This window comes from Oryzias latipes, chromosome 13 (assembly GCF_002234675.1).
Source record: "Oryzias latipes chromosome 13, ASM223467v1".
Classification (NCBI taxonomy): domain Eukaryota; kingdom Metazoa; phylum Chordata; class Actinopteri; order Beloniformes; family Adrianichthyidae; genus Oryzias; species Oryzias latipes.
In genome coordinates, this window is record NC_019871.2 from 14,842,476 (window position 1) to 14,854,664 (window position 12,189).

General features: G+C 40.8%; 2 protein-coding genes across 3 annotated transcripts; one reads left to right on the plus strand and one right to left on the minus strand.

The window, feature by feature from the left end:
* Positions 1-405: 405 nt before the first annotated feature.
* Positions 406-7,191, plus strand: slc1a5 (solute carrier family 1 member 5). Its single transcript, XM_004075403.4, has 8 exons — positions 406-1,095; positions 3,851-3,893; positions 4,013-4,081; positions 4,169-4,335; positions 4,547-4,780; positions 4,928-5,122; positions 5,210-5,344; positions 5,461-7,191. The coding sequence occupies exons 1-8, from the start codon at positions 563-565 to the stop codon at positions 5,666-5,668; spliced, it is 1,584 nt and encodes a 527-aa protein (XP_004075451.1). The 5' UTR covers positions 406-562; the 3' UTR covers positions 5,669-7,191.
* An 805-nt stretch (positions 7,192-7,996) lies between these two features.
* Positions 7,997-11,889, minus strand: fkrp (fukutin related protein). Of its 2 annotated transcripts, XM_011482553.3 has the most exons (3): positions 11,750-11,888; positions 11,484-11,663; positions 7,997-11,309 (listed from the first exon to the last, which is right to left on the minus strand). In XM_011482553.3, the coding sequence occupies exon 3, from the start codon at positions 11,243-11,245 to the stop codon at positions 9,647-9,649; it is 1,599 nt and encodes a 532-aa protein (XP_011480855.1). In that variant the 5' UTR covers positions 11,246-11,309; positions 11,484-11,663; positions 11,750-11,888; the 3' UTR covers positions 7,997-9,646. The 2 variants fall into 2 exon arrangements, with proteins under 2 accessions (XP_011480855.1, XP_020563921.1); XM_020708262.2 differs by lacking the exon at positions 11,484-11,663 and having other exon boundaries at positions 11,750-11,889.
* Positions 11,890-12,189: the final 300 nt, after the last annotated feature.

The following is a 12,189-nucleotide window of genomic DNA, read 5'->3' on the forward strand; positions in this document are numbered from 1 at the left end:
CTGTCCTAGCTTCTACCCATTATTTCAGTGTTATGTCATTGGTTTGGATGTTACCTTAGATGCAGAAAATTTGACAAGATTTTTTTGTTGTTTTCTGCAAATATTCTGGATATAATATTCTTGATTCAGAAAAAATGTTCAATTCACTGAAATCCTACTATGTTGAATGAGTGTAAATAAGATATCTATAAGCACGCATGCAACTTTACTAAAAATATTTACATCCCCTTAATCTTATCTTGGTTATATTATTAAACAAAGGGGAAGAAAACATAGTGGGGGAAACGCGACTCAGCTAAAAAAGGGAACGTTTGTGAAGCTAAAATCGAACTGTGATTGGCTGTTCGAGGTTTTACGATTAGAACACACCCCGTTACGTCAAAGGGGCGGAGTAAAACGCCGGCGTTTAAGGCGGGCATCAGCGCCGGCGTCTTTCCTACATTCTAAACTCTGTTCTTTAGTTTTACGCGCCAAATTCCCGCGTTCTTTCCGTCATTTCATATAAGTTTACTTTACTGTTTAGTCCTAAACTAAGATCTGTGTTTATTACGACGGGGACACGATGGCTGAGAAGATAAACATGGAGGAAGTAAAGACATCCAACGGCGAGGCGCACTTCGATGAGCCGCTGGTAAACGGACTGAACAGCCACAGGAAGACGGAACCGGAGACCCTGGCCCAAAGAGTGAAGAGGATCGTCCGAGCGAACCTGCTGGTGATCCTCACCGTGGCCGGGGTCATCATCGGGGTCTTCATCGGACTTGGAGTGCGCAACGTGGCGCTCACGAGAACGCAGATAATCTATGTGGGCTTCCCAGGTGAGCTGCTCATCCGGCTCCTGAAGATGATCATCATCCCCCTGGTGGTGTGCAGCCTGGTGTCCGGGGCGGCCAGCATCGACCCGAAAGCCCTGGGCAAGCTTGGCGGCTGGGCCATGCTCTTCTTTCTGGTTACCACCCTTATCGCCTCTGCCATCGGGGTCGTGATGGCGTTCATCATAAAGCCGGGCGAGGTGACCGTCACCAAGCTCGCATCCTTTGATGAAGAAGTGCCAGCCCATAAAGAAATCATAGACTCCTTCTTGGATCTGATAAGGTGAGACTCGCACCTGACCTGTGCCCCCTCTGGGCCCCAGAACACGCTGCGCCCCGGTGCGTAAAAAAGATACGTTTTATGATCCAAACAGCTGCTGCGCCAACGCCAGCTGAACGCGCGTTTCAAAACTTCATTTCAGTCAGTCTGAAGTTGTCTTTTGGATCGTTTAAGAAGGAGTGACGGTATGTGACGGGCAAACAGGTGAGCGCGCTCTCCTGTAATGCAAATACGCCGTTGCATCAGCTACTGCGTCTTCACACGTGCTATTCCGGGAAGCAAACTAATGAGTCCCCCGTTTTCAACAGAACACTACTCAGACACAGACTAAAGTATATTTAATCAAATCAACAATGCTTTAATAGTTGCGTTTGACTTTTATTTGAATAAAATAAAGGACAACAGCACGTGCGCGTTAGTGAAGAACTTCCTACTATAAGCCCTCCCCCCATCTATCTAAAAGTAGTAGTACCGGTATCTGATCATCACGGATGACGTCACAGGATTTCCCTTTAATTTGATTTTTCTGTAAGTAGCAGCCAACCCACCAATTAACTATGAATGGGATGGTTGCTTTTTACACCAGTTGAGCCAGTTGGCCTTGGTTGTGTGTCTGGTATGTTGCCTTTTCCCCATGAGTTAAATCTGCCTTTGAGAGACATGCAGGAGAACTGCCACCTCACCCTTATGTTGGGCAGAAAAGGAAGCAGCTGTGAAGCAACTGAGTCACACAGTCCCTTTGAGTTTCACACAGGTTTCAAGAACATCTATACTTAGTAGTACACAGAAGAAAAAAAAACAGAAAAGTAAAATACAAAAAGTTCCTCTGCACTTGTATCAACTTTGTTAAAACTTTAGACTTAAGAAAAAATATTGTGTGCATCTCTTAAGTGCTTTATTGTCCTGACGTTAATCTGAGAGCTAAATTCAGCTTTCCATGAAAAGGGTCTATAAGATTCATCACCGTTTCCATCTTCTGCCTATTTGTTCCTCAAAAGCTCTTCAGGTGCTCTTTAAGTGATTAATGTTCAGAAGGGCAGATTTGACTTATGCAACTACAGAAAAGAAACCCTCCAGTGTCTGTTTTTTTCTTTCTTCTAAAAGTGTTTTGTACAAACTGCACTTTGGTCTGGGCCCATTTTAGCTATGTCCCGATGTGGTTTACATTGACACATTTGGCTCCAATTTAGGAACAAAGACAGGGCAGGGCTCCATTCTTTGGCTGTACTTGTTGTGCAGGAGCACAAAATATTTTTCAAAACTTGGTGCTTGTGTTTCAAGAGCTAAAATTCTGGAATGGAGACTGGATGGAGAGGAGACTTATAAAGAGAAACGTTTAGCTGAAATTAGCTGAGCATGACTCAACAGTTGTCAGTCTCTTCCAATTAAAACAAGATTTAAAAGAAAAAACTCTTTACACGTTCCTGCACAGCAGGCCTGTCATTAGAGCAAAACTTTTCAGAGTCCAGTCAAGTTAGAGGAATTGATTGGATTGGATCTTGTCATCACAGCCTGCTCTTTGTTTTCATCCACATTCAGCTTTAAACATGGTTGTCAGAGTCGCACTCTTACATAAGACTGGAGGTATAAACACTGAATGAGGACTTTCTGTCACATCCGTGTAAACATATCTTATCACCTGTGTATTTAAGTTTCCCTTCATAAACCGCAGTCGATGGCTGACAGTGATGTGTCACTTAAGGATTTGCTGAATGTTTGTTTTAAATAATTAAGATGCTGGAGGGGTTTTTAAAGTTGGTCACAATGAAATTACATTTTTTTCATTATTTATCAGACTCTGTTGGGTGTCCACACTTTCAAATTTCAAAAGCCCAGTTTACCAGCCTGTTTCAATGAACTGTTTTTAGGCCTAAAAATATTTGCTGCTGCAGATGAACTTCCATCAGTCTGTAAACGTATAAAAACTACAACAGAGTAGAGATGAGATTATCACTTTCATATGTCTGTGTTTGATATTTTGTATTGAGTGGAGAGTTGTAGATTTTTTTATGGCTATTTCAAAACATCTCTGTTTCCTAAAGGGGGGGAAAACTGGACTGGCTTCTGGGAATTTTTATTCATAACCTTCCCCTTTTTTGAAATATGATAGTTATTTTTATATATTAAAAGAATAGCAATAATGAAGAAGTAGAAGCAGCTGAGCTAAGCTTTGTAATTTCGGACACATTTTTGTCCTATTGTGTTTTTTTTTTTTTTTTTTTGGAATAAGTTTTTGGCTTAAAAGTCCCAGTAAATGTTTCTTTCTGTTATTTAATTAGCAAAGATTTGCAACACCGCTTATGCGTTAAGCATATAATTTGTCTAATATTCCCTTGAAAGCTCTGGAACATTTTTGTCCCCCATTTTGCACCGCTTTAATCCAGACTGTGTTGCCTGCTGCCCCATCACATGATGTCTAAGCCTAATACGATATGTTTCTAATGAAAGAACTGAATGGTGGTAATGAGCTTGTTAATAAGTTAACGCTTTATTACTCTGAATCTATTTCAACCAGCTGAGTGTAAGGGTATTGAAGACACAAGAGCTCTTGAGTTCTGGGTAATTCAGTATCACTGTGAGCATGTGCACCAGCGAGCAGGGAATTATTAACTCCAGCACATAAGTGGAAAATCTAACGGTTACGAGTTCAGTTCTCTCAGCTGCACATCACATGACCGTTACTGACTTTCAGTGGGAAAGACTGATGTTCTGCTGCAAAATTATCATCGGAGGTTAAAGTTCTCCTTTCTGTCCACAGAAACATTTTTCCATCAAACTTGGTTTCTGCAGCTTTTCAGTCTGTGAGTATTGAATTCATGTTTTCACATAGTCATGGTGGGGTTGCATAACACAAATAACTGGATAAGATCATTTTATAACAACTTGTATTGAAAAAAAAACCCTGTTTCCTTCCAACTAGTATGCAACCTCCTACAAACTGATGAAGAAAAATGGAACGGACGGCAACCTGAACATCACAGTGGAGAAGGTGAGCAGAGAAAAGTGGATGACAGCAGAATGTGCCATCCGTGCTCATATTTTTATTTATTTATTCCTTTGCTTGTTCCTTCATCAGGTGCCGTTTGGAACCGACCAGGATGGCATGAATATTCTCGGTCTGGTTGTGTTTGCCATTGTGTTTGGTGTGGCGTTAAGGAAGCTGGGGGAGGAAGGAGAGATCCTCATCAAGTTCTTCAACTCCTTTAACGAGGCCACCATGGTGCTGGTCTCCTGGATTATGTGGTAAGGAATGCCATAACAAAATATTTTAAATGCACAAGCCTGATGCAAAAGTCCAAAAATGACTTTGTATAATAAAAAACACCTTTTCACATCTATAGAATTCTAAAATATTTAGTTTTAAAAGCCTTTGTCTCCCAAAACCTTTGGTCTTTTGTGTTGTGCTCCAGAAAGCCGATATTCAGTATTGTTCTGTATTTTCTTTTGTCTGCAGGTACGCTCCTCTTGGTATCATGTTCCTCGTTGCTGGCAAGATAGTGGAGATGGAGGACGTCGGCTCGTTGTTTGCCAGTCTGGGAAAATACATAGCTTGCTGCATGATTGGCCACGCCATTCATGGCCTTCTCGTCCTGCCTGGCATCTATTTTATTATTACAAGGAAGAACCCCTACACCTTCCTCTGGGGAATATTCACAGCTCTTGCAACAGCGTTTGGAACCAGCTCCAGGTATTCAGCTTGCTGCTTCTTCCTTGGAGCTCAGTTTGCTCTGTTGGGTTGTTAAAATATTAAGACTAAGGTTCCTCTGTAGCTCTCAGCATGCACACATTCTTCCAGACCTCATGCACTCACCGCCTCCCATTTCCTGTCTCCTAGCTCTGCCACTCTGCCCCTCATGATGAAATGCGTGGAGGAAAAAAACGGCGTCTCCAAGCAAATCAGTCGTTTCATTCTGCCCATCGGGGCCACGGTGAACATGGACGGAGCTGCGTGTTTCCAGTGCGTGGCTGCAGTTTTTATTGCTCAGCTCAACCAAGTGCCTCTAAACTTCATCCAAGTCATCACTATCCTGTAAGTCCTGCAGCCAACGAACCACAATCAGTGACAATCGCATCGGCTGTCTTGTTTGATCTTTAACTTTGTTTCTGTCTGTTTTAGGGTGACCGCCACAGCTTCCAGCGTCGGCGCAGCAGGCATACCTGCAGGCGGCGTGCTCACCTTAGCCATAATCCTGGAAGCGATAGGACTTCCCACAAGTGACATTTCGCTAATCCTGGCTGTTGACTGGCTTGTGTGAGTATAAACTTTACAGACAGAAGTCGGTCACTGATGTCAGATCTATAATCTGCAAATTTAATATAACACCGTAAATCTAGTCATCAGGCCTGACTTTTGCTGTTTTCCCTTAGTGACCGCACCTGCACAGTCCTGAACGTAGAGGGCGACGCATTCGGCGCCGGGCTCCTGCAGTTCTTTGTGGACAAATCATCCAAACACGTGGAAGACGCAGAGCTGAGCGACATTAGGCTGGACGGAGAGATGTCAGCTGCTGCTCCAGAGCAGTCGCCCCTCATTGAGAAGCGAGGCTTGAGCGACAAAACAGACACTGCAATGTAACCCCCGCCTGCATTCAAACCTTTCCCGCCCCGACTTTTTTTACACTCCTTCTACACGATGAAACACTTCTTCAAGCCCTTTTTCCCTGAAAGAAAAAAAAAAGCACAAAAAGAGAGGATGGACATGCACACTACAATGCAAGGAAACACCCTCTGACCTCAACACCTTTTGTGGGCATGAAAATTGGCTAAATTCATATGAACATTGTGTGTTAGGCTGAATTTTGTGACTGTTAAGTCTAATGACACATTTCTCCATTTGTGCTCGTCACTATGTTCATATTCTATTGTGTCTGTTATCCACCGCTATGCTGTGCTGGCATTTTGTATGGCCCAAAATCTAGACCGCTGCCCTTCAGTGGGTATTAGGGATCTTATAAAATAGGAAAAATGTACATTTATTCAAACAATATTTTAATCACAATCATGTATTCAAATTTACTTGGAACTGACTGGTATGAATTGTCTTCAGAAATCAGAAATATTTCTGGATAAGAGCTCCTTCACAGTTGACTAAATGGGGTTTGACAATTTTTAGAGTGCAAATGGATTCCATTAAGTCTTTTTATTTTTTTATTTTTTATTTTTTGCTAGTTATTGTGGCATCATTGTGTTTTTAAATGTGTATTTCTCTTTAGTTAAATTCTGTTTTTCATTTTCAATGATTTGATTAATTTTCATGCAAGTGTCAATTAGTGCTGTTCACGTTGATTTATTGAATAAGTTAAATGTGTTTAGGGTGATGGTCACGGATTTAGACACTAAAATAGATCTTTGAAAAGTGTGGAAAGACAAATGCAGTTAATTGTAAATTGGTCTGCATCTCTATTTTTTTTTCTTTTGGAGATTTTAAGCCTTTATTCTCTGAAAGTGTGACCAATAATCTAGCTTCCTTGAAGTCGATACAAAAAAAGAGTGAATGTGAAGAAATAGGTTCATGTAGTTTACAGATTATAGTTAGGAAAGAAGATTATCAAACACAATGACTTCTCTAAGTGACCAGGTTTCTGATTTTTTTTTTTTTTTTTACAAGTTTCAAAACCTAAAATCTGCAGGATTAATGAAACAAAAAAGGGGCAACACATTTGCAACATGTCAATTTTTGAAGAGGTTGTGATGAACTTGCATGGTTTATTTACATCATCCATAATGATTGTGTTAAAAGTACGAGGTCATCAATACCAGGGGGAAAAGAGCTGGAAAAAGCTTGATTTAAATTGTTATATGGCATATAACCAGCTTAGAATTTTATGTTTATGAAATCTCAAAGCATAGATGTCATACACCTGCATGAAAATGGACAAAAGGCTGTAAAAGATAATAGCTTTATGAATGTGACATTGCTTTTCTAGCATCCCATCCCGTCATAAAAGTTTTAGAATAATCTAAAACTGAACCAATGATTCTCTGATGTTGATGCCTTTCCCATGTTGACACAGAGCAATAGACTGTTCAAAAGCAAAATGATTTAAGCTTAGTTGCTGGAATCTCACAACCAAATGAAGGAGCATTATGCACACCGGCTTCAAATGTGTCAATGTTGATTTTTATTACTACGTTGTTTAACTACTACTTAAATATTCTAAGACCAAAAAAACTCTCATAAACATACATTGTTTGCTCCAGGAACCTATCGAAGGATGGCGTGTCAGAATTTATGTGATGTTTAGGGACATGTATGAGTGTATGGAATGTAGTGCTCTCTGGCAGAGATTTCTATGCAACATCAGAAAAATGGTATGTCAAGTTTTGTAAAAAGTATGGACGCTTGATTTTCTTTTTTTTCTGTAATAGGGTAGACAGGTGTCATTATCTCTGTATATTTGCAACAAATGTGAGGTACTATTAATACTTTAGGTTTCCATGTGTTTGTCACATTTATATATATATATATATAAATATATATAAATATATATATATATATATATATATATATATATATATATATATATATATATATATATTTCTAATCAAAGTCCAAAGAAATCTCTAGCAGATGCTGGTGAGTTTAATTTGATTGGGTTTTTTTTAACTGTAAAGTTATCATTCCTCTCTGAGGGATCACATATGAATGTGTTCTTTCTTTGTGTTGCCCATGGTAGCTGCAATTAATTTATTAAAATGAGGCTTTATTTTCTAAAAATGAAAATCAGAATGTACAGTCATTAAGTAAAAATAATAAAAGTCCCTTATTTTTAGTTTTTTTCGTTTCTCCTTGTTTTTATTTCAGATGTGGTTCCAAACACGTACTTCAACTTGTTTGTTGAAGTGCGCTAGATTTGGCCGACACGTGCTTTTTGCAAGTAAAAAATACTCTACACTCCCGATGATAACTAATGGGCTCATTTTAATGAATGAAAATGTAAACATACATCTAGGAATATTTCCGGTTTAATTCACACGAGAAAGAAAGAAGAATTGTGAAATTATTACACAACTTGTGAAACCGATTAAAAAAAAAACACACACACACACACACGCTTATTTCCGGTTTCCCCCGCACTTCCTGTTTCATTAGAATTCCTGCTGTTGTTGTGCCACCTAGTGTTCAGAACAGGGTACACTTTGACACTAATTTGACCAGTCCTCACGACAAATTGAAAACGATGCTTTTTAATTTGTTTTTTTACAATTAAATATTTTTTTAAATTCCGTGTGTCACAGCCAGTAATAGAAGTAAAATGATTATTTTTTAATTCACCGGAGATAAAGAGAAGTTTGGTATTTTTCTGCAGACTTTTGACTGACATAAAAACGGTTTCTTAGCTTCAAACAGAGCAGTTCCTCCCATTTTATCAGGTGCAAGTTGCAAAACATTTGAGCTTAGTAAGAACATACATTAATAACTAAATAATACATTCTACTTTTATTTGAAATTGTTCTCCGCATTTGACCCATCCCCTTGGGGAGCAGTGAGCTGCAGACGTGCCGCGCTCGGGAGCCGACAGCTGGCTGCAGAGAGCAGGGATCGAGTCGCCAACCCTTTCGGTTCCTGGACGACCCGCTCTACCACCTGAGCCAAACACAGGTTTGCATACACAGGTTCCATATGCAACACAAGTTTGGAGGTATTAATGAGTTAAAAAAGGCCTGTTACAAAGATCCACAAGAGACGAAACAAACAAAAATAAAAACACTACAATAAGAAAAAAAGGACAAAATGTAGCTTTGAGACCCTCTTTATAAATAGAGATGGGAAACCTAGGCCAAATCAGAATACTGGTTGTATTATTATGACTACATTCCAAAACATTTAAACATAAAATGTGGCCTAAAAAGGCAAATAAAACTAAGATGAATGGAAAATTGGTACTGAAATGTAAATTGTAGCATATAAAACCCACAACATGAAACACCAAAGTCTGGCACACTTTCTTTTTTTTTTATCATGGTCTTCTGTATAATAGCTATGGATTTTTTTGCACATCAACACGTCTCTTTTCGTTTTGCAAATGCGTTCATAGAAATACTTAATACCAAACGGTTTTGGTATAACATTCATAAACTGTGTGTAGATCAAATAAATATAAAAAAAGAGGCAGTCTGGACAAAAGGCAACATTATTGACAAATTTTAAAATATTTGGTGGCAATGTTAGTAACAGCTTTATACCTCTCAGCTTATAATGTAAAAACTAATATCGGAATAATTTAATTTATTTCTCAACTTTAAACACTTTCTTACACACATAATACAGTAAAACAAGTTCCGTTTGCGTAAACATACACTTCAGTTTGGACTGACATTTTTCAAGTATGCAGTAAAAGCCTCCCAACGGAGAAAAACCACACAATTAAACACGTAAAAACAAAAATATAATTGAATAATTTTTGCTAATAAAGAATTTTGTTATATCAGCAGTCATCCTGGCACCATTTTTGTTGGATTTTGTGGCAACATTTTTTGAAGACAACCTAAAGAAGATTTTTTTTTTTTGGACAATTCCGCAGTAAAAGTTCATGCAAAAGTTTATTTACACTCATAACTTGCTTCTGTCCAGCCTCTTTTTAGCTGGGTTGGGGTACTGGGGGTTCTCAATCACCCCCTCCCCAAACTTGAGCTCCAAGAAAGCTTTATGGTTGTTGGGGCCAAAAGCTGTGATGCCGGCAAAAGGCATGGGCACCAGCGGCTGCAGGAAATGTTCTGGGAACTCCACATCTTGCTTGTGGTCTGTCCATGTGTCTTTGGTCATGACGCCATTGCGCGAATAGAAAGGCCAGAGGTCAACGTGCAAGTGGTTGGCCTCACTGTACTGGACTCGGTAAAAGTCTCCTTCCACAGCGCGCTCCCACACGTAACCATTAGCATCTACCAGAGAGCCCGAATCCAGGTTCTTCAGATGATCACAGTTGGGCACATCCTCCAGATAGATCCCCAGGTCCACGTCGTAATCCCACGGGATAATGTCTTGGTGGCGAACAGCCCCGAGCAGAGAACCGCCTTCGAGCCAGTAGCGCACGCCAGAACTCTCCAGGATGTTGATGACGTACTTTGTGGTTTCTCTGAGCGCTCGCAAGCAGCAAGGGGGTGTCCAGCGCTCTAAATAAAGGTAGTCTGGGGTGTCATCCTGTACAGTGCCGAAGCAGCGGGGGGTTTCTTTACTACAGCCAAACCACTGCTCCTTCCCATCAGACAGCAGGAGGCGCTTTACACCAAAACCCTTCATGAGCTTGCCTGTAGCCTCCTTCATTCGAGTGTCTGCTTTCCACTGGTTGTGTGCGGAGCTGAAAAGTGGACGGTGGGTTGCTGAAAAACAAGGGCTTTCCAGCAGTTTGACCTTCCAACCCCTCAGGGCAGTTTGGATGAAAAGTGCTGGAAAAAGAGGGCGGCCCAGAGGGACAGAGAGGTTAAAGAGATCCTCTGTGCGCATCAGGACCACAGCATCTCCTTGTAATGCAGTACAGACGCTCCCACTGCTTCCAGACGCCGCCGGCGAGTAGGTGGCCGTCCACTCCCTGAGGTTCACTCGCAGGTGGAGACACTGCACGGCGGACCGGACCAACACGGGTGCAGCTACCATCCGCACAGGACCCCCGCCCTCGCCTTCTAGCTCCCTGATGAGCCTCTCTATCACCCGAGGTTGTTCCAGCTCCACCCCATCAGGGACCAGAAACACAAACTCTGTCTGGACATGAAACTCTGGCCTGTGAGCTTGGGGCGGCTGGTCCGGGCTGGGGGAGAGCACAAGAAGCCGGGCGCCGTCGGGAAGCACCAAAGGAGGATATGGAGGCACGTCAGCCACGGCCAGGAAGGGCAGGTCAGCACGCTGATGGAGGAAAGAATTTGCCACATCTCCCACAAAGTTTTCAAAGTTCTCAAACTCTCGGAGCAGAACAGTCACTCTTGCACTTCGACCGTGTCCTTCGACTCCGACCAATCCACGATCACCTCCAGCCCCCCCAACGGCCACCAGACCTCCTCCGAGCCCCGAGGCTGGAAGGATAGCCCTTCTGGATCCTCGTCCAAGCTCTTTCCTCTTCTCCATCATCTGCTGTTGGGCTCGAGATACATAGTAGAGTATCAGGAGGTTCAGGACGATAGCAGCAGTCAGCAGGCCTTGGCAGAAACTAATACGCATGGCAGCTAATAACTCGAGAATTCAACTTGAGTTTGCTGGTTTATTATAGTCCCCATGTGGACTCCTGGATGAGGGGAAAATATAACAAAAGAAAAGAAATACATAAGTATATTTCACTTATCGTGTAACAAACAATAAACACATGTGTCCTACAGCCTGCACATGAGGTATAATTAAAAAAACAACATTCATGTAGTGAACACATCCTTAATGCAGCTGCAAAAATCCAGAATCTAACCTTATTTTGATGCATCTGCATCACTACATGCAGAACATGGTGTGATCACAACCTGCGCCACTTATCGGAAGGTTTTCAAGAGCTCTGCCAATGACATCGGCTTTAGAAAGCGTACTGCAGCGGCATTTGTGGTCCCATTCACACAGCTTGTTATAACAACAAACCGGACCGGGTCGGTAGCTGCAGAAACAAATGCTGACATGTATTATATATTTCTTTTTGTACAACTGTCATCTAAAATCGTATAATATTAAAAACTAACGTACACAATCTGATGAAAATAACATCGTGCCATTTGTAAGACTTTTAATAAACATTCAACCTTAAATTACCCCTACAAACCCTTAGCATCACGCTAGCATACTGTCTGCTTCTTACAGAAGCAGCGTCATTTCCGGTACAAGGCTTTCAAAATAAAGTGATATTTTCCAATGATCCCGTTTTATTATTTCTATCGTTTACTAGAGTCAAACATCTGCTCGGAATACTACCAGATGGGTGATTTAATTAGGTTACGTGAAAAAAAAAACATTTTAATGTTTCACAATTGTAAAATCTTATTGACTCAGTACATACTAGAATTTATTTGTTTGTTTGTTTTATGCTATAATTTCAAGAAGAGTAAATACTTAGTTACGTTTTATGAAGTGGCTACTGACAAGTGGATTTAAAATAAAGTTAAAGTCGGAAATAAATATATTGATTG